General features: G+C 50.0%; 1 protein-coding gene across 3 annotated transcripts in view; it reads left to right on the top strand.

Annotated features, from left to right (window-relative positions):
• Positions 1-21,115, top strand: part of PKD1 (polycystin 1, transient receptor potential channel interacting) — an 85,108-nt gene that overhangs the window by 26,809 nt on the left and 37,184 nt on the right. For 2 of the 3 annotated variants that reach the window (XM_021411056.1, XM_021411055.1), the window contains exons 2-10: positions 7,258-7,329; positions 8,411-8,482; positions 10,167-10,336; positions 12,006-12,674; positions 12,998-13,181; positions 16,848-17,062; positions 18,387-18,499; positions 18,580-18,706; positions 20,340-20,617. In XM_021411056.1, coding sequence (XP_021266731.1) covers positions 7,258-7,329; positions 8,411-8,482; positions 10,167-10,336; positions 12,006-12,674; positions 12,998-13,181; positions 16,848-17,062; positions 18,387-18,499; positions 18,580-18,706; positions 20,340-20,617 — 1,900 coding nt within the window. The remainder of the gene's footprint in view (positions 1-7,257; positions 7,330-8,410; positions 8,483-10,166; positions 10,337-12,005; positions 12,675-12,997; positions 13,182-16,847; positions 17,063-18,386; positions 18,500-18,579; positions 18,707-20,339; positions 20,618-21,115) is intronic. The other variant, XM_021411057.1, reaches the window with a different exon arrangement.

The raw sequence follows: 21,115 nt of genomic DNA, 5'->3' as shown, positions 1-21,115 counted from the left end.
GTCTCCACAAGTGCACGAGGCCCTGGGGGCTCCCCAGTGCCCCCCTTGCACGCATTTCCATTGTTTAAACGTTGGGAACGAGGAGATGAAGTCAGTCACAGCCTAAAAATAGCTTGTAAATCAAGCAGTTCTGTGGGTCCCTGTGCAGGCAGCAGCGCTCCGGTTCCTGGGAGCCTCCTGTGTGCGAGGCCCCCACCCAGCCCTCCTGACTGGGGAGTGGAGGGATGGAGCGCGTGATGCCATCGCCTATGGGCTGCCCTGCCAGAACATGACATCACTGCATGAGGTAACACGTCCCCTTTGTTCGAGTGGCTTCGTCCCTGGTCCTGCTTATAACCATATTTGGGAAAGTCTGAGAAAAGCTCCCTGGCTGTGGGATGCGAGGAGCCGCTCTTTGGGTCAGAGCTGTGCTTCAGACAGCTCCCACCTGGAGGTCGATGCCTTTGGTGTGTGCTCAGCAGCACCGCATCCCCAAACCTTCCCCAAGCTGCAGGCACAGCGGCCAGGAAGGGCGAGGGCGGGCACACCTGGGCCCGGAGTGTCCCAAGCTCAGCTCCGTCTCATGCAGGGCTCAGATTAGTCCCATTCTGTGCTGCTTGAAGCTCTTGCAGCCCCTTTTCCTGGGCTGCCTTAAGGAACCCAGACACCCAATGCCCAGCTTCACTCCTGAGCTCACCTGCTGTGCTGAGAGCTGCAGGGTGTGTTCCATGCCACTCTGCAGCATCTGCAAGAACCTGTGCCCAGCACAAGGACTGACTCCTGCAGCTTGGAGTGCTCGGAGAGAGGCTTGTGCAGGCTGCAAGGGGAAGGAACCCGGAGGGGCAGCAAGAGCAGGCAGTGGTGGGGCTGCTCTGTGTGCTCCTGGCCCTGCAGTGGGCTTGCAGCAGCACTGGGCATCACATCTTGGTCTCCTCATGTCTAACCCCACTGTCTCCAGGCTGATCTGCCTTGCAAGGGCATATGTGAGAGTGTTCTGTAGTTCTCCCAGGAGAGCACAAAGCGTATGGAACATTGCAAAAATGCTTATGTCCTTGCCTTACATTTTCATATCAACAATTAGGATTCTGCTGTGGGAAGAGAAACATTTATTCTTCAGATGAATATTTGTGAAAAAGTCTTTTGGGGCAAATTCCTTAGAGAGAGCTGAGACTTGAGCCAGCGTTTGAAGCTCGTAAATTCAAAATGAGCAAATAAATTGTCATCATGCTGTGACAGCCTTGTGGAGGCAAGGGTGCTCCCCTCTGCCTGCCAGCTGCAGCAGCAGCTCTGCTCGGACCTGCAGCGTCTCCCAGTGAGCCTTACCCTGGACACTGCTGCATCTTCATTCCATCTCTAGCAGCTTTGCTGTTCTATGCAAACTGATCTGTGCAGATGAAACGCAGCCTCCTCTGGGGCACCGTGCATGGGTTTGCAGTGCCCCTCTGCTACGTGGCTCTGGGCAGGGGGCGAAGCCCTCTTTTCCTGGCCTCACACCAGCAACTGAAAGCAGTAGCTGGTGATGAAAATCTCCATATGCTCTTGCCCTCCTGTTTGTGGAGAAGCACGGGGAGCTCATTGTGCCTGGAGGCAATGTTGCTCCCAATCCACAGCTGGGATGCCCCTGTGCTCAGCGCAGGACTGCAGCATTTCTCTCAAACTCCCAGCTCTGTGCAGGGCGAGCTGGAGCTATTTATCATGTTTCCTTAGCCACTGTGGCATGAATCTCTATTCCTCACTCTGCACACAAAGTGCTGTTACTTCTACTGTGCTTCCTAGGAGAGGTGCAAGCCAAAAGACGAAATGAAAAAGGAATCAGATCAGCAAAAAACCGTAATTTTCCTGGCTCAAGCATGCAAAAACACATAGGGTTTTTCCTCCACTTTTCTGGAAAGTCTATTATGAACGTCAGGCGGTATCAGCACAGCACTGTTGCAAGGGGTACTGTACTGCCTTGTGTTCCTGCAGCCCAGCAGAGCATTTGCCATGGTAACACATCAGATGGCGTTGTGGCTGGGCTCCCTCTTGCTGCTCAGGAAGGAGTGATTTGTGTCTCACAAGCTGTCTCCCGCATCCCTCTGTCACTTGCCACGCTCTGCGAGGTGTGCATGCTGCAGCCTGGCTGTTGTGTGACCTAATCTGGGGGTGAGAACAGGGAGGAGAGGAGCCCTGAGAGCTGCGGGCGTTCTGTGGGTTGGTGCCTTCTATCCCTGTGAGCTGCACGGCTCCAGCATGGGCACCTGTGGTGTTTGGGGGCAGTGAGGTGTGTGGAGTGTGTTGGGGTCAGAAACAGGGAGCTCTTCACGTTGGAAGTTGTGGCTGGGAAAACGAGGACTGAGGTAATCCAGGAGAGACCCCTGAAATCAAGAGTGGGGCAGAGAAGATACATGAGAGCAATTGTTCATCGTTCACAGGGCAGAAGATAAGGCAGTGTCCATTGAAATGGTACGTCTAGCAGATTTAAACCAGCGAAGGGAAGTAGTGGCTTTTGTTAAAGCACATGAATGATGGAGCTTGTTGGCTGGGGAAGGTGTTAGGCAGCGTTGTCTGCTTTGATCCCAAGGGTTCTGCTGTCCTTGTGGCCGCTCCTGCTGTTAAAACATGGTCCCTGGACTGAAGTGAGGCCGGGGGATAGATTTTCCTGTGACTGTGAGATGGCGTGCATGTCGTGCTGGAGGCCAAGTGCTTTATCCCTCTCACAGTGCTGTGAGCCCCTTCACAGCCACTGCAGGGGCTCCTGTGCAGACTAGATGGAAACACGAACATGAGCAGGCTGCCCAAGCACCTCTGGAGCTCCACGGACCTCCAACACTAAGCTAAGCTGGAGCTTACCGGCCTGGAGCTCCCTTCCTAATGAATTGCTGCAGCTTTTCCCCAGCCTGCACGCAGGCTTCTCTCTGCAGACGCTTCTCCCTGTCTATGGATGCTTTTCCCATTACTGTTCTGGCTGGGCTCCGCACACCAAAAGGGCTGTGAAAGGCACGAGCCAGCACTGCCCCTTTCCCTCCCCTCCCTTTTTTTTTGTGAAATGAAGGCAGCGCGGGCCCGCAAATGACATAATGAGAGCATGATATCAGGCTTGGCAGGCGGAGGCGTGCTATACCCCGCTCAACACTGTGTGTTCTGCGGAATTAAGAAAAAAAAACAGCAGCGCACCAAAAAAAGCCCGTCCACCACAGGCTGCAGAAATAACCACCCTGCTCCCCAGGGCCACCGCGGGGACGCAGAGCGCTTTTCCCTGGCCGCCCTCTGCCCGTTGGAGCTCTGTGAACAGATGGAGCCGGCAGCTTCTGCTGGCAGACGGGGCACACGGGTGCTGGGTGTGTTTTACTCCCAGAAGTGCTCCGGCCCCGTCCATGGGATGTCCCTGGCGTTGTTAGGGACCGCTGTGTACTTGCACACCATCTGTGAGGTGGATGCTGTCCGTGCCGTCATCCCGCCGCTCTCGCTGCAGCACACGTGGCTCTCCCGGACTCAGGCAGGAATTGGTAGCGGGGCTGGGATGGAGCTGCAGGCTCCCAAGGTTCAGGCTGACGCCCTCGTTACCAAATGTTCCCTTACCCGCAGCTTCACCTTCCCCACATGAGCGAGTCCGCTTCCAGAAGTTTTCTCAAAACTTCCTTTGCTCAGCATGTCAGTCAAATGTGTCTGTATTTTGGGAGGTAGCTGGGGAGCTGCACGGGGAGCTTTCTTCATAGGACGTCTTTCACACAGTTCCTGTTCGGTTCCGTAGTCACTGGTGGTGGGTTCTGATGCATCTGCTCTCAGGAGTTCTTCAGAGGAGCAGGCTGAGCCCTCCCAGCCCCTTTGGCAGCATCCAGATCCATTTTAGAGATGTGGAACCTGAGGTGAGATCAGGAAGCTGTGACTGGCCTCTAGCTGCCCTCTTCCAGGAGCACGCCGTGTTCCTGGTGCCACCCACCACACAATTAAACACAATTTTTCTCTCTCCTCATGGGCAGAGCAGCAGTCAGCATGTGCACTGCGTTTCAATGGAGAGCTTTGTTTTCTGCTGGCTTCAGCTCTGCCTTGAACCTGCTCCGAATTTCCTCCAGCCTGGCAGTGGGCTGGGAAAACATAGTCGTGGCAGTTTGTGGCACTGAGAGGCTGAGCTCTGTCCCACCGCCTGTGCCTGGGGTTTTATTGGTGAGTAGTTCTTTCCTATCCTGATTTTATTTTTTCAGCCTCTTTTGGTTCACAGCCATCTTTCCCATGCCAGGAAGGTATAATGTTATTTTCCGTACAAATTGGAGAGGGAACAGCGGGAGAAGGCAAGCAGGTGGCTGGAGGTGGCAGTCGCTGGCACCCACCACCACTTCTGGCTTCTGCAGGGCTGGGCTGATCGCAGGAGCCTGGCTTCTCTGCAGACTCCCCACAGAGGTCTGGGGAGGTGGAAAGCCAGGAGGTTTTATACTGGTTCTTCATCAGATCGTGTTGGCGAGGGTGGAAACTAGCAAAGGTATTAGGCTTTGATTTATAGATTGCTCTCTAGTGACTTGTCCCATGGAGGATGTCAGCATCTCCACCAGTGCAGGATGTGAGCTCGGGCTGTGAGGTTGGAGGTTTGGGGATTTCTTGCAGAGCATGCTGGTTGTAGTTAAGCAACAAAATGTGGGTATTGATGGGGCTTGGGTTAATTATAACCTCCAAGTGTTCAGAATGGCCTGCAGACTGAGCCCCATTTTCTTCTTGGAAGCCTGCTGCAGAGGCTCTGTGTGCAGGGCACCCGGTTGCATTAGCTGGGTGCAGCAGTAGGTGAGGGACAGATGGGTGAGCTCAGAAAATAACAGCTGTGCCAAAAGACACCAGGTTGCAGCTGTCAGGATAGGAGGCCCAAGAGAAGGAGCTCCTGCAGCCTCCAGCAGAACCAGAGGGCTTAGAGGCTCTGGGAGCAGGCAACAGTGCTGATAACCCAGAGGCGTGCTGGTAACGCTCAGCTGTGCTGATAACCCTCAGCCATGCACCTTGGTGTCCTGACACCTTACGTGGCATCCTGCCAGTGGAAAGCCTGGCCCCTTGTCGTACCAGTGGGACAAGGCGTAATGGAGAGCAATGTAAGTGTATGGGGACAGCTGCCTCCAAGCCCTTTGCCAGACCCACAGATGGGCTTCCTGCACCCCTCCAGCCCCACGTGGCCGCGTGTGTTTACTGGTGAGCTGCTCCCCTCTGCATGCTGCTCTGCATGCATTGATGCCTAACGTCAGTCCTATATATGTGTAAGACACCGCTGAAATTGTTTCCTCTGCATTTTTCTGTTTGGTGAGGCTGGTGTGAGCAGCTCTGGCACTGTACATCTAGCAGGACTGCGTGGTGCCTGGTCCTGTGGCTGCTGTGGAGTAGGGATGAAGCTGTTTGACCCCAGGAGCCGAGGGCCAAGAGCCCACAGCTCATCCCTTGGCTGGAGTTTGAAAGCTTTCTCTGAAGTGAAGTGGAAATAAAGAGAAGGGATATTTGTAAAGGGGTTGGAAAGGCTCAGGACTGAGCCCTCCATGCACTGCAGGCAGATGCAGAAGAGCAGGCAGCCCTGCTGGAGACCTTTGTTTCCTCCTTGCAAAGCAGCAGGACAGGAGGTGGAGAGAAGCAGGGGGAGCTGCAGGGACAGCAATGAGCTTGGGGCTGTCCCAGGACACCACACAGCTCCCAGTGCTGTTGCGGAGCTGAGGACCTTGCCTTGCCCTGTGCTCGTTGCCCTGGCTCTGTAGCAGCAGGCGGTTGGGTTTGGAATTTCTCTTGTCTGAGTGAGGAGCAGGAAGGCCGGGGCATGAGACATCCGAGCTGGAAAAGTGCTTCTTCTGTCTAGTGCCTGAGGTGCTGCCTCAGAATTAACTGGGCTACTTCCAGGTGTCTCAGAGGAGAAGTGAAACGTTCTCCCTGTTACACCAGGTCACCCAGTGCCCAACATGCGCACAGCTCAGCATGAAGATGGTTGCTCGTGGCCATGCTCACCTGCCAGAGCCCTCCGTGCAGGCTGCATGCTTAGCTGGTGGACTCGCTTTTCTAAGTGTGTTTGTTGAGCTTTTATTTTGCACATTTCTTGGCCTTCTTTATTGGTGTTGCTGGTGGACTGTTCTGAATCCACTCTTGGCTTGGCAAAGAACTCCTGGACAGCAAAACTGGGAAAAATAAATCTTTTAAAGAGACATCCATCCCTGTTACTTATCCCCATGGTTTCCTGGAATCATAAGTAATTTTTCTGCCAGTTTGGCTTAATTCTCTTCATTCAGATAAATTAAGTTCAAATATCGGATCAAACCGAGAATTAATCCATCAGGGGACAAAAATAAGAGGTGAGACAGCAAGGAGAAATTACAAGAGGTGCTCTTAGGGAAAAAGGTGAGGAGGGAGCTGGGACTCTGTGCAGTGTGGCTGCAGCTGCAGGAGCTGGGCCGTGTGTCCAGACCTGTCCTGCAGCCCTGCAGAGATCCTGGAAGGAGAAGAACCACTGCTTGGGCTGGGAAGAAGAGTGTTGGTGCTGCTCAGTGGTTTTAGCCAAAGGAGATTCGTCTGAAACCAAAGGCTGAAGTTTTCAGGGAACAAGCAGAGACTGATCAGTGAAATCTCACTTCTTAGCTGAGTGTCATTTTAGAATTGAAAAAGAGGACACGAGGTGAAAAGAGAGAACTGAACCAGATGACAAATAGAATTTTACTTTGGGTGAATTGAAGGATATTAGTGTTACAGGGGAAGAATTAAAGATATTTTTAAACTTTGTTCATTTTATAGGGAAAATCTAGCTTGATTTTGAACAGAAAATATTCTTAGTTACTTCTTTTAAGCTTTTTCAAAGAGATCTTAAAGAAGATCTTTAAACATTAAAAGCTGAGCACATCAGTTGTGTAATTAATTACCCGTTCTTTGGCATTAGAGATGGATGTGGAAGTTCATATTTTTTTTTCCATCAGTTGATTACTAATTTAGTCTACATTATCTCTTAATTACTTCTTTGAACATATATTAGAATTGAATAATTTTTTTGAAGGATAGCTCAAATTTAGTAGTCCATTAGTTACGTCTGTGGTTACTCTAGATATGTTTTAGAATGGCATGCGTATAATGGTAGGCCTAGCCTGTTCCTACACATTATACAAAGCTGGGAGCAGCACATGCTTTGTAGCTGGGAGAGGTGTTTTCCTTGGCTGGGAGAGCCATTCCACATTAACACACCGAAACCTTTCTGTCTGGAGTCTGGATGGAGTTTGGAGAGAGGCTCTTCTAAGCTCCACCGATGGAGGAATGACAAAAAGTTGAACAAAAGCTGAAAACTGCTTTTTCTTTCTCTAGGGATCTTTCCAGAAACAAGATCAGTACTTTAGATGTCCAGATGTTCAGAAGCCTGACTTCTCTGGCAAAACTGTAAGTACACGCTGCGCACTTCTGGTCCTCCAGCTAGCAGAGTGTGTTTGGGCTGGTACCATGACACGCTCGTGTGTCACGAGTTAGCCTTGTTCTTGGTTGACCTCGTGTTGGGCCCCAGCTGTACGTGCCCGTGGCCTCCTTCCTCGCAGTGTTCAGCTGCACAGCCCGCTGAGGGATCCATTTGCTGCCTGGTGCTCACAATCAGGCAGGATCTGCCATGCCCATACTGCTGAGTGGAGGGGAGATCAGGGCAAGAGTGTAAGTGGCGTCTGTCACGAGGTGGGTTGCAAAATGGAAAATAATGGTAAAGCTGCGTTGTCCAAATCCCCCATAACTTCAGAAGGAACTGGGTACTGAGGCTGTGGGTCCTTTGAAGAGCTTGGCTGTGGTGGAGCAAAGGCCTGCCTGCATGTCCCACTGCTCCCACCACCCCGAGAAAACTGCCCAGACCCTGTGTGGGCCAGGAGGAGAGTAGAGCTTTGACCATGAGCACACTCACTGGTTGAGCTGCTGGTCACGTAGGCTTGCGCTACTATTTGCTGCTGGTTCGTAGAGAAGGTTAAACATATTTTAAGAAAAAACGGTTTGCCAAATCCAAAAATGCACCAGCACCCAAACCTGATTTGGTGGTTCAACCTGGGTAGCTGATAGCCAGGACAGCCTACCATCATTATACCTCAGAATCTCCTAGGAGATCAACCCTTGGGAGGACTTGGAGTACTAGAGCTGGACTTGAGCACAGGACCAGGCTGCCCAGAGAAGTTTGGAATCTCCCTCCTTGGAGATGCTCAGAAGCTGTCTGGACATGGTCTGCGCGGTCTGCTCCAGCTGGCCTTGGTTGAGGAGGGGGTGAACTACATGACTCCCAGAAGGCACTTCCAGCCTCATACACACTGTGATTCTGTGACTTAATGCCTCACAGAAAATTTTGCCATCGTATGTGTATAGCTTTTGACACTGGGAGTGATCAGAGGGGTAGGTGGCCTCCAAGCAGAGCTTGGGACTGAAGTTTTGTTGGCCGGGAAGTTGTTACCAGTATGATGAACAATTTTGAAACTTACTTTTTCATTTTTTACAGAGATATAAGCCACAACAAGATTTCTACATTAGAAGATGGAATATTTGATAATTTATTTAATTTAAGTGAAATGTAAGTTCACCCTCCTTGTTTCCTAGTTCCCTGTTGAGACCTTCCCTGGGAATTAAGTGCTGCCTTGGGGAGATCTGGGCCGCATACCCCACCTCCTCCCCACCATGTGTCATGGCACATGCTTTCCTGTTTGTGTTAATGAGGGAACTAAAGCCCTTAGTGCCCATTCTCCCACCCAGCCCTGTCTGCTTGCCAGTTGCTCCCTTGGTGAGTTTTTGACACTCTAAACCTCATCTTTCTCTGTGGCATATTGAAAACTTGTGAGCATTAGGGAACACAGAGTTGGTGCAGGGAGCCTAAACGTGCATGGCTGGTGGAGGGATGAGTGGATACACTGACTCCCACCTTCTCATTACCAGGCCTCCCTGGTGTTACCTTTTCTCCTCTCTCCAGCTGCTGCTTCCTCATCCTCCTGCACCCCCTGCAGTTGATTTTTAGACTCTCTCCAGTTTCTTCCTCAGAGGCTGTGTCCTGCTCTTGGATCCTATTGGTGCCACTTGAGCCTAACCTCCTCTCAGACTTTGCTTCTGTCTTCTGGATGCCTCAAACCTCTGCTGCTGCCCTCTTGGCTCCTCTACTTCTCTTCCACACCAGCTCTGCTGAGATCGTTTTCTCCAGCCACACCCCCTGTTCCTGTTGTGTGGTCACAGCTTGGGACCAGGGGACCTAATGAAAGGGCACTGACCTGCCACACGCGTGTCAAAGTCACTAGAAGGCACTTGAAGATCTTCTCCCTGAGTAATTCAGTTTCTTGTGCTTATAATTATTTTTATCTGAAGTAATTAAAATCCGTGTTGATATGTGAAGGATACATGTGGCAAAGGGATGCCACACATTTCCAGGAGAGGTATGTGAAGTCGCAGTACAGAATAGCATTTCTGTATCTGGATGAGCCAAAGGATCAACCCTGTGCTGTTTCTTAGCAAGCGAGAACAAAGCTCAGCTACACATTCTCCATGAAGACAAGGCACAAAGGGCATTTTTAGCTCTGCATTTTTGCTTGAAAATGGCACTGAAGAGACAGAAAGGATCCCTGCTGTGTCCAAGTAAGCCTGTCCCTGCTAAGGCTGGCCTGCAAAGTGGTGCTTTCAGTATAAAAATCCTGGGTTCAGCCCCTGCGGCAGCCCAGCCCAGCTGGCGTCAGCTAAACAAACATCTTTCCATCTCTGTCCTGTTCGCAGCTGAATGCCAAAGGCTGTAATTTGGATCAAGCTTAGCTGCAATTAAAGTTTCCATCTTTTCATTAAACTGCCACATGGAAAGATTATCATTGACTTTGCATTTCTTTTTTGACAGATCAATTTTATTCTCTTAGCTATTTTTTAATGGAGCTGTAAATAGTCTCCCTTAGCTGCAGAGGCTGCCATTACGTCCAATGGCTGTTAGATGGCAGACTATTTTAAATATAAGATTGTGTCTCTAATTTGCTTCTAATTGCAACAATTATTTGTAGAGTGAAAAAAGTACTTGGAGTACTCGCCTAATTCTAGCCTCTAGAAAAATCATGTTAATTATTGCTTGATTCCCTATTCATTAGCTCCCCTAGCAGTTCTCTCTGAGGCATTTCACTGGAGTTGCGCAGATGGGAACAGTGAGGGATCTGCACACTGCTGTAATTAACACTTAGCACATGCTTCCCGTTGTCAAGTGAAGGCGTAACTTTCCTCTGATCTCCCTATTACAGAAACTTAAGTTGGAATCCATTTTTTTGTGACTGCAAACTTTCCTGGTTGCCCCGCTGGGTGGAAGACAGAAAAGTGACAGTTATCCAGGCAGCAGATACGCGATGTGCGCATCCTCCTGGGGTGGCAAACCTTTCTCTCTTCAGCGTTTCGTTCATCAATGCTACTTGTGGTAAGGAGGCACGATGGGCTGTTGGTGGGGAAGGTGACGGAAGGGGTGAAAAGCTTCAAGCAGCCCGCAGATGACTCTGGCTTTAGACTGTCATTCTCTCGAGCAGTTAACCATCTGACTTTAAGCAGTGGCATGTCATTATAGTTGGTGGGAGCTGAGGACATGATAAGTCGGATATTTGCAGATGACAGGGCTCCATGTCAGGAGTGTTGCATAAACTCTGCCCTGATCTGCAGACTGTCACCGTCTCCTGGTGCATGTTTTTGCCTGCCTCGGCCAGCACAAACATGGGGCACTAGTTACTTGGCAGGTGGGGAGGAGCAGCCCTGAAAAACCGAATCCCCACCAAATGTGCTCAGCTATCTCTCTGAGCAAAAGGTACAAAGAGTACTCCTCAACCAGCATCAGTCATCTCCTTTGATGCAGGGAATGCGAGCTGTTGGGAGCCAACTGAACTGCCCAGCAAAGGGCAACATTGCTCAGGAGCCCAAACCGAGCAGGAGGCTGTTCTGCTTTCCCCACAGATCACCCAGCCCCCCAGCAGTACACTGCTTACCTGCTGCAGGACTCACTGCCACTGTTATTGCCCTTGATAGTTAGGTGTTTCCCTCTTCGCATACCTTGGGTTAGTGTGGAAACAGTAATGTAAGGCTGTCCATTGGGATAGTTCAGTGTAATGAGGATAAGTTGAGGAGAGCCTGCCAGCTACTGACAGTCGTTCCTAACTGGCTGGGAGCTAAGGAATATGGCCAGGCTGGTGTTAAAATCAAGGTAGTTCCCATATCATGGTTCTCCTCACAAGGGACTTTTGTTAAGAAAAGTGGCTTAGCGTTTGCGGGAAGGCCATGGAGCAAGGCCGGACAGTTGGATGGATTCGATATGGGAAGATCACGCAAGGCCAGGGCTGTTGAGATGTTTGGGGGAAATGTTGTAGCAACAAGCAGAAACACACAAGCAACTGTGACTGGTCTGCGTGGGCAGAGCTGGACAGGAGGCAAGACCGTCCCAGCTGGGCTGCGGCTGTGCGTGCTGCAGGGGCCATGCATATGTGTTTGGGGCAGGACAGCGTCCCACCCCTCACAAGCTGGTGGGGGGGAAATAAACTGCAGGGGACAAGCTGTTGCTCTGAGAAGGGGATTGTTGTGACTGCCATCATTGTGCATGCATGCATGCGTGCGCTTGTGCTCCCTGCAGCCAGGCATGCGTTGTTTCTGTACGTGTGTACACATTATGAATGTATACACATGCATCCTTCTGCACGACTCAGTTGCAGTCTGTGCGGCATTGCTCTCCTTTCTAGCAGCATGTTTTGCTTGCAAGTAGATGGGATGCTCTTGGCTGTCTGCAGGGTGGAAGGTGGCTGCCGTGGCTGCCCACTCCAGTGTGGGCCTGGGGCATTTCCTTCATACCCTGCCGTGCCATTTACCCAGCTGTGTTTGGTTATGAGTTTGTTACTGGAAGTGAAATACGCTGCACCAGCCCAAGCCATGGTACAACCAAAGCGTTTTCCCCTAGTCTTACTTGGTGTGTACTCCTTTGGGCTCCTTTGAGAGTTGCTCAGAGCAGCTCCGTGTCCTGTGGTGGGTCCTGGGTGGTGTCTCTTTGTCTCTTTCATCAAGCCATGGCTTCGGCTTCAGTTTGCAAGAGAATCTTCTGTTCTCTCCTCCAGGAGCTCAATATGTTACATGCCTGACAAGCAACCACACGGGTGAGGCTGAACTTGTCATCCTCTTCACATCTTCTCACCCTGGGAACCTCACTGAGGAGACCTGCAGTGCCCTCTGTTATGCTGAAGACCAGGAATATGGAGGTTTCAGCCCCCAGGGGCAGTGTCTGTGTGGTACTGCCCACGAACCAAACTCTTCTTCCAGTTGTTTGCTGTTTTGCACTGAGCATTCATCTGGGCAGGCCTGCGGTGGCCCATCCCTCATCCAGTTTCCCTTCCAGGCACAGCTGTCTGTGTCTTTCATAGGACTCAAGCCCCGGTATAGCCTACACCAGGCTGTGCTCTTCAATGTCAGTATTCCAATTGCTGTCAGCACTTTAATGTGGGAATTTGGGGACCAAACAGAGGTTCTCAACACCACTGGAAATGCAGCTGTCCACACGTATGTCTTACCTGGGCAGTACAATGTCACTGCCACCCTTTTTGTGGGCACCAAAGTCTCATATGTGCAGGCAGAAATTGAGGTGGTGGCTTCACCCCAACAGTTAGAACTGCAGTGTCCTTACTTGATCAAAACGAATGAGAGTTTGGACGTAAGGATCCGCAACAGAGGTGGCACTGGTCTCACAGTGTTATATGGAATCACAGCAGAGTCTGGAGAGCCAGGCAGAGGTAAGCACGGTTGTCTAGGAGGCCGGTGGGTGCTGGGCAGAGGAGGGGGTGGCACTGGGTCCTGGGGCTGCCCTCTCTGTTCCTTCCTGGTGAGGAGGAAGGGATGACTCCTTTGAGCATTCCTTTCACCCCTATGCTTCACCTGTGCTGACCAGGCAGTGCTTTGCACTGTGCTGTGTACTGTGCTGTGCCAGTAGTGCAGTTCAGCAGTGAATGGGGTTTAGCGGTGTCAAGAAGGACTGTATCAGGTGCCTTGCTCCCCAGATTGCAATGTGTGGGCCCATAGGAAGGGCATCATGCTTATGTTCTTTTACCTCATGCAGCAGTTCACCCTATGTGTCCCCACGATGGCTTGGTCTTCCCGGGCAACAATCACTGCTATCGGCTGGTGGTGGAGAAGGCTGAGTGGCTGGAGGCCCAGCAGCACTGCCAGGAGCATGGCAACGGAGAGCTGGCTTTTGTGAGCAGCCCTGAGATCCAGAGCTTCCTGGTCACTCATGTCATCAGGTAAGCGAGGAGGGTGAGGGTTAAGATTTACCTGCTCCTGGGATTGCACCTAGAGAAGGAAGAGCCCAGCAGCAGGCAGCCCTCTGCAGCCAGTCAGACTGAAAGGACACAGCTCCATGCTGAGTGTGGTACAGCACAGAGCAAGGGTGTCAGCAAAGAGGAGGAACAGGTGGACTTGAGCCCTTGGTTTACTTAACTCCTTTGCTTAGAGGCTGCAAAGGAAAGAAGAGAGAAGAGGCAGAAAGACTGCAAGTTGGAACTGGTGTCTGTGGGATTGCTGCTGGTGGGCACCTGGCAGCCTGTGTTTGTGCCTGTGGGTGCCTCTGAACTGAGGCAGAGTGCAGGGTCAGGAGCAGGCAGGGCTGGGCTGAGCAGACATTCCACCCAGGAGTCCAGCACAATCTGCAAACTCAGCCTGGATGGTGTAGAGACAGGTGCTGGTGTCCACAGGGTGCCTGGCTGCCAGGCAGGGCTGGAAAGTGACCTTACAACCAGCTTCCTTGGTCAGCAGTGTCACAGCTGGATCGTCTGGTGTGGGACACTGTGACATCCAGCAGCTGCTCTTGCCGAGCACAAGCCAGTGCTGTAATCCTGCCTGGGAATCTTACATCCTCCTGGACACACGACTGCAGCCTGAAGCCCAGACCACTTCCCCTCTCCTTTTGCATCCTGAGAAGGAGCAGTGCTCCTCTCTGGCCCCAAGAACATCTGTTACACATCAGGACTAGGGCTCTATAAACAGACAGCACAAAAAGTGTCAGCCTTTGGTTATATGGGCCTCTCTGAGTGCCCTTTCTGCGACCAACCAGCATGTGGAGAAGATGAACAGGAGAGCTAGTACGGCCTGACAAGCTTCTGTCAGCTCTCCCAGCTGCAGATACTGGAGACAGCCTGGTAATAATTGTGACCCAGAAAGTACACGTGAAAGGAGTAGCTGCCTGTGACATTGACTTTGAATGGGCCTGCTTGAGAACTGACAGCCCTTCTCCCTAAGAGTCCATCCTTGCCTTGTTCCCTTTGCACTGAGCTCTGTGCTGAGATCACAGATGTGATCCCTGCTCTGGGGAAGAGGGGTCTGTCCTGGCCACTCGGCGCGCTGATTTATCTGGCGTTGCGTGCAAGGCTTTTGATGGACTGCAGCGCAAGGAAATCATGAGACCTCAGAAGAGAACGAGCCGCCCAAGCTGTTTCCCAGCTGCTGCCCCATATTGTTCTCTTCCTCAGTCCCCTTTATTTCATCTATTTATTTTATTAATCCGTTCAGATAAACATGGATGAGATGGTTCCAGGATGCGATTTCCCTGGTGATAAAAGACAAATCAAGCAAGCCACGGGTTTTTGGAGCATGAAGCATCCATAGTTTCTTGTGGGAAAATGACAGAGGCAGAAGTCTGTTTCCCATTAAAGCATGCAGCCACAAGGACCGCACTCTTTTCTCCTTTGCTTCTATCGCTTGGTGACTTCCCCAGGAGCAGTATGTGCTGAACCAGTCCCCTCTCCTCCTCCAGAAGCAGAGTGCTCCAGTTCACGCCCCTCTTAGGGGACCCCATTTTCCCCTCAGAGGCAGTGCAGGGAGCCCTTCTGCCCTTTCAGGCCTCCTGTGACTTTGTTCTTGTCCTGCTGCCCCAAGGAAGGCAGCTTGTTCCTTCCTCAGAGGGACACCCACACCTTCCTTCAAAGGAGGGTGTTGCCCTCTCCTTTGAGCCCCCTTGTTCCTCTCTGCAAGGTAACGTGCCAGCCTGCGAGGCAAGGATGGGAAGCAACCAGCCAGGCTTTTCCTTTTTTTTTTTTTTTTTTTAATGACTTGCACTTAGATCATAGCTGGAATTAGAAAAGGAAAAACTCTATTGGGTTTTACTGATGGCAGCAAGCAGGCGGTTTCCTAGGCCATTCTCCCTAATCCTCTGCCAGTGGTTCGGGAGCAGAGCGCAGCGGTTATTTATTTTTTAATCTTATTTGCAATGAAAACTACTGATTCACAGAACAGCTATTTTCGTTGTCGTTTTTCAGCATGACCTCATTAATCATTTCATCTGGCATGAGCCTAGTGGTAGAGAGACACCAGTTGTCTCCCTTGTGTGCTCCTTGCAGAGCAGCTGTACCAGGCCGTGCGTGCATTGGAGCAGAGGGGCAAAGCAATGCAGAATGGGCTGCAGCCTGCGGGAGGGACCGTGGGGAAGAAGCAGGGGGGTTCTGAAGGTTGCATGCTGAGGCTGTTCCCCCCAGAAGTTAATGTGGAACAAATGCCTCACTTTCTGCTGGGTGCGATTAGAAACAGTTGTCCAGGCTGTTTGTGGCTATGAAAGACCACTCAGCACTTTCCACCAGAATCTCTGCTGGGTTTCAGCCAGTTTCCAACTGTGGAAGGGACATGTCATTTTCCTAAAATGGTCCTGGCAGTTTCTCTTGTATATGGGGTTCTTTTCCCTGCAGAGCTGTGGCCACTGCTGCCTGCCCCCTGCTTCATTTCTGCCTTTCAGTTGTGACTGAGGAGTTTATTATCTCTCAACATGTGCATCAAAGGTCCCTCAGGTTGAACAGGAGCTCCTGTAACTGGCACCGTCTCAGGTTTAATCCTGCCCAGGTGCTAGATCCATTTGCAATGGAGAATTGGCCAATGGCAAATTCCACATGTCTCCAGAAACGAAACAAAAGCTTTCTGAAAGATGCAGGTTTCTTCAGACAGCTTATCAGAATCATAACATTCCTCTTAAGTCATGACAACATGGGCATAAGCGTCTGTGAAGGTCATTTAACTCTAATGCAGGCAGTCTAGTTTAACAAACTAATCTCCTAACAGAGGGTCTGAGGTTCAAGTCAACCTGCTGATACTTCTTAATTTGCAGATAATCCCACTCACCTCTGTTCTACTGAGTTCGCTCAGCTATGGAGAGCTCTGTCACCCCTTCCAGCCCCATCCCTCTGGGTGGGGAGACCTGGCTGCGTGGTGATTAGGGCAAGTATCACCTTGCTTGAGAGAAGCGACTCCAGCCTGTGGAAGCAGATGCGTGGTACTGGAAGGAGTACTGGGAAGCTCCCAGACAAGACCTCGTGACTCTTCTCTCCAGTTCTCACATTCCAGTAGCCTCTCTGATATGTTTGTGCTGTCCCAGTTGTGGCTGAGATGAATCAGTGCTTACAGTTTTGCCATGAGTTCTGTGGTGCTGAAGGAGCCTTGAGCTGGGTCATCTTGTAACGTGAGTGAGCGACCTGCACTTTGGGAATGGAGTGACTCAACCTGTAGACCAAGACCAGAGATTTTCAAGGGTGTGAATCATCTGCACAGTGATCCCCACGAGCTCTTTCTCCTTCCCGGCTCTGTTTCACTGTAGTGTTGGCGCTGATGGCTCTGTCCAGATCCTTTTGGTTCATCTCTCCCCTCAGAACATCAGAGGGCAGCTGGCTTTCTGTAACCTGTAGATCAGAGACCTGATCAGTTTGTAGGAAGCAGGACGGTGTACCATCTGGGGGCAAAATGTATTCTGAAATCCTTTAGTAACTAAAAGGCTCCTTTAAATGCAGGCTGTGACACCCGGATGGAGCTGTTGTTAAGATTATTATTTTCATAGAGAACCATAGATGGCATCTGTCCCAGATCTTTCTAATGCTCGTGATTTCCTGAAATCCACCCCCCCCCCCCTTTTTTTTTTTTTTTTTTTTTTGAAGGAGCCTTGATGTCTGGATTGGATTCAATGATTTTGCAAGCACTGGAGCACAGCAAAGAGGCGAAGGATTTAATATAGAAAGCTGTCAGAACTGGCTTCCAGGAGAACCCCATCCATCAAATGCCGATCACTGTGTCCGGATGGGCCCAACAGGCCAGTGTAACACAGACCTGTGCATGGCCAAGCACAGCTATGTGTGCGAGTACAAGCCAAAAGGTGGGCTCTGCTTCTCTCCTGCTCTCAGCTGGCATTGTGTGCAGGCAGGTCTGTTGGCAGGTGCCAAGGAAAAATAGGGCTGTGAGGAGAGGGTTGTCCAAAGCCCCAGTCAAGTGGGACCAGCAGCAATCACAGTATTCCCATTGGGAAGAATTTCGCCCACCCCAATCTTTGCCATCAATGTAAGTGGAGAAAGGGGTGAAGCTTTGATGCGGAGCTTTGGAAGGAGCTTCTCTCTCTTATTTGAGGAGTCTGTGCTGTTGCATAGGTCTGAGGCTGTGGTACTGCCTTGCTGACTTATGCTGTCTTTCTGTGGTACCTTGTAGTCTGTGAGTTGTTGGGGTATTGTGATTTAAGAGACTGTAGGGCCTCGAAGATTATTATGTGAGCTTTTAAATGGTGTATAATATGGTGTGCAGGTGTATACAGCATTCCAAATCTCGTTTGGCAGAGAGAAGTAGAAATAAAAGTTGTCGGGTTTAAAACAAAGGGTCAGTTTTGGTCCACTGAATTAAGGCTGAACGAGATAAATCAGCGTCTGTTAACTTGTTGGTCAGCATCAACATACTTTCCTCATTTGGCCCTGTCTAATGAGGTATGAAGGCTGTTTCCAGAGGTAGACTGGGCAGGCAGTGGTCCATTGCACTGCTTTGAGAAGGACCCTATTTCAGGGAGGCTGTTAGGGGAAGAATCAGTTCCTGCATCTTGGGCAGCCACCTCCCCAATACAGGAAGGTGTATGGTGAGCGGATTGACTGGAAAATACATTCCCACCTTCCAGAAAACTCTAATGCAGCAGGGGGGTGTCGGGAGTAAGAAGGAGAAGTGGGAAGGACAGAGAATGCAGGATGTGATTTAGGTAAGAAGGAAAAGTCAGATCTGGGAAGAGAGCCCACTGGCCCTGGTGGGAGGAACAGCATCAGCTGGTTGTGCTCAGTCCCCAGAGCCTGACCTGGCTGTGAGGGAGCCAGAGCTGTTTGCCATTGATGGAAACCAGCTGGCCCTGGCCACATTTCCCACGAGGTCCAGGGGGACAGGGGATATGGGGAGTGCACTCAAAGTGAATTGTGGGGTGTTGGAAGGCGGAATTATTGACAGAGCTCCTAGTAGTTAACGTTGGTGCTTATACCTGTAAGAAGAAGATGATAACTGCAGCACTACAGCAGTTGCTTCTCTAATAAAGTTCTAGTTACAGGTTTTTGAGTTGTCCAAGTCCTGCTATAACTCTGTTGTGTGGTATGAACAAACACGAGCATCACAGGGGGAATGGCTTCACGCCCTAGTGAGTCTCATGGGCTTTCTTTAAATACTTCCTTTGCAAACAGGAGTTCTCTTAAATGCTGAAAACTTCTATGTGGGAGACCCTGTGTTTGACACACATGTGGCTGCAAAAAACGTGATAGAAGATGAGCTGTCATCTCCACTGCAAGCTGTGGAGGTAAGCAGGGTTTGTTCATCCTACTGCTGCAGAGACTCCAGGAAGATGCAGGTAGGTGAGAGCTTTGTTTTCTTTTGCAGGTGATGGTGTTCCCTGAGCTGGCATTCAGGCATGAGGGATATTTGTCTGCCCTGGAGTTTGTGACACAAGAGCTGCATCAGCCCATTCAAATGAGGTTTCAGGTGCATAGACCAATAGATGGAAAAGGTGAGACATCTCTTCTTAACGCTTTTGGTATTGTTAGAGCAGATGCCCCAAGGGCCATGACAAATTGAATGTGTGTGGCTTTCTTGTGGCTCTCTGTCTTCGAAGTAGAAGCTTTGAAGCCTTAAAGGATTAGAGATTTGGTTCTGTGCTTTGCAGAGTCTCAGGTGCAAAATCTGTGGGTGTAGTTGGACAGCCGGAGGTTGCTTTTTAGAGGTGGGTGTCTTGGAGAACTGAATAGGGGGAGAAATTGAGTGGGTGAACTTTACATCAACCTGGCAGCTTAGAAAAGGGCAAAGCCATAACTGCATGGATCAAAGTCAGAGATCAAAGCTGTTCAGCTGGAGCCAACCAGAACAGCTGAAGGAGAGATTTCTGAATGGAGAGGTGGTCCTAGAGGAGCAATGACCTGTGAAGGGCCAATGGTTCATGACCAATGAATAGCTGAGCAACTAAATAATGGCTCTTCATCAGTTATAGAAGTCTGGTTAGTGGTGGGTTAACAACAGGGACTGCAAAGTCTTGACCTGCATGTGTGACAGAGTTGGTACAGAGGGAAGAATTCCCCTTGGCTGCCAGCTGTCTGCATTGCTGGAAGTGTCTCCTCTCCCATTGCTTCTGTGACTGAAATCTTAAAACAGAGGAGCACTTTTCTTCTAAAGAAGCCCTGGGGTATATCCAGTTTTCCTTGTGGTTGTCACTGCTTAGCCTCTCCTGCTCTTCTGGACCTTCGTGTGACGTCAGTTTCAGGAACATTTATCCACCAGCTCTGACTTAAAGCAGAATGTTTGAACCAGACATCAAATGCAGAGGTGGTAGTTATGGAAATACAGGGTCTTGTGTTTCTCTTTTTAGTTTAAGCTGACCAGCAGCTGCAACTTAGGAATGAGACTTCTTCCCCACAAAGATTCCAAGTAATTTCTCATGGCATTGTTACCTGTCTCCACACATCAAGAATAATGAGAGTGTTTGAAACGTGTGTAGAAGGAAATTAACCTTCTGAGCTACACTTCTGTGCTTCGAGAAGACATGATATGACTAAAGGGAATGTGTTCTGGTCCATCTGGCCCCACAGGTTAATGAGGAAGAATATTTTCTTGAGTCCATTTGTTCCTGATGGATGAGATGATCTAATAAGCCTTTTATTCCTTGTACAACAGCTCAGTACTCACAATTTTGGCAACAATTAATTTTGCTGCAGATTTTTTGCTATAGCCATATAGTTGGCTGGTTACAAAAGGGTATTTTTTGACACTGAAAAACTGATACTTTAACATGGAAACATTAATTTAAGAAAAGTTACTTCATGTGTTTTCAGTGTCAGAGCCAGCTCTGCTTTAGCTTGGACTAGCTTTCACTTGAATGTAGATCTCTTAGGTTGCAAATTGGCGCATTCTCCCTAGAAAAGAAGCTGACTTTGTTTTTAACAATCTTCATACCTTTGTGAAATTTTCCAGTAAAACAGGACTCTTCTGATTTGTGTAGCACCAGGATGCATTGCAGTTGCAGCTTTTACAGAGCAGAGTCATCATCTGTCACAGGGAAAAGAATATGTTGAATTTGGAGTTAAGTAGAATTGCACTACGAGTGTTGCCTGTTAGAATGGTAATCTTTGCTTTCTCTTCACCTCTTCCAGAGTACCAAGAGGGACAGAATGCTACAGAACCATTTCCTGCTTCACAGGATGATGGGAACTATACTCTAGTTGAATGTCCTCCTGGCTTCCAGTGGTGCCATTTGACTAATTTGTGCTCATCAGTGAACAATTGCTGCAACACGACGGAGTGCACCAACAGTTCTTTTGCCAGCAGCCCTATCCTTGCGTCCCCTCAGCACAACGGAAGCCAGCTCAGCTATGAACTCGTCAAGGAATTTCTCTTTACAATACCAGCTGGCCCTTCTTCCCCTTATCTGGTCAGTTTTTATTAGCTGCTTTAACTAGTGAGTAGGTGGGGCAGTTTTCACTGAGTGCTTTGGGCAAAATAAGAATTGCTCCCAGTTTGCAGATGGAGAAGCTGAAGTCCATTCAAATGAAATGGCTTACCCAGGGAATACTTGGCAGGCCTGGCACAGAGCTCATGCCACCAATTTCTGTCTTCCTCTCTGTAAGTTGCAAACTCCCTGTAGAAACAACAGTACAACAGTACAGTTAGGCAAAAGGCTGTGAGGGTGCTCTGGGCTATTCCCATTGCACTTGAGAAGTGTAGATAGAGCGTAAAGCTGACTTCCGTGTTAGAACATTTGGTTCAGAGTGGCCAAGGAGAGCAGCAGAGTGGTGAAATGTTTGTGCATGCAGTGCATGGATCTGTTGCTTTTCTGTGAGTTTCATCTTGGCAGTAAATCTGGCTTTGCCCAGGCAAGAGTTGGGTGCTGAGTGCTCTGAAGTTCATGCAGCAAACGAAAAATGTCTCC

This window comes from Numida meleagris, chromosome 13 (genome assembly GCF_002078875.1).
Source record: "Numida meleagris isolate 19003 breed g44 Domestic line chromosome 13, NumMel1.0, whole genome shotgun sequence".
Classification (NCBI taxonomy): Eukaryota; Metazoa; Chordata; class Aves; order Galliformes; family Numididae; genus Numida; species Numida meleagris.
This window is presented reverse-complemented; position numbering and strand designations above follow the sequence as displayed.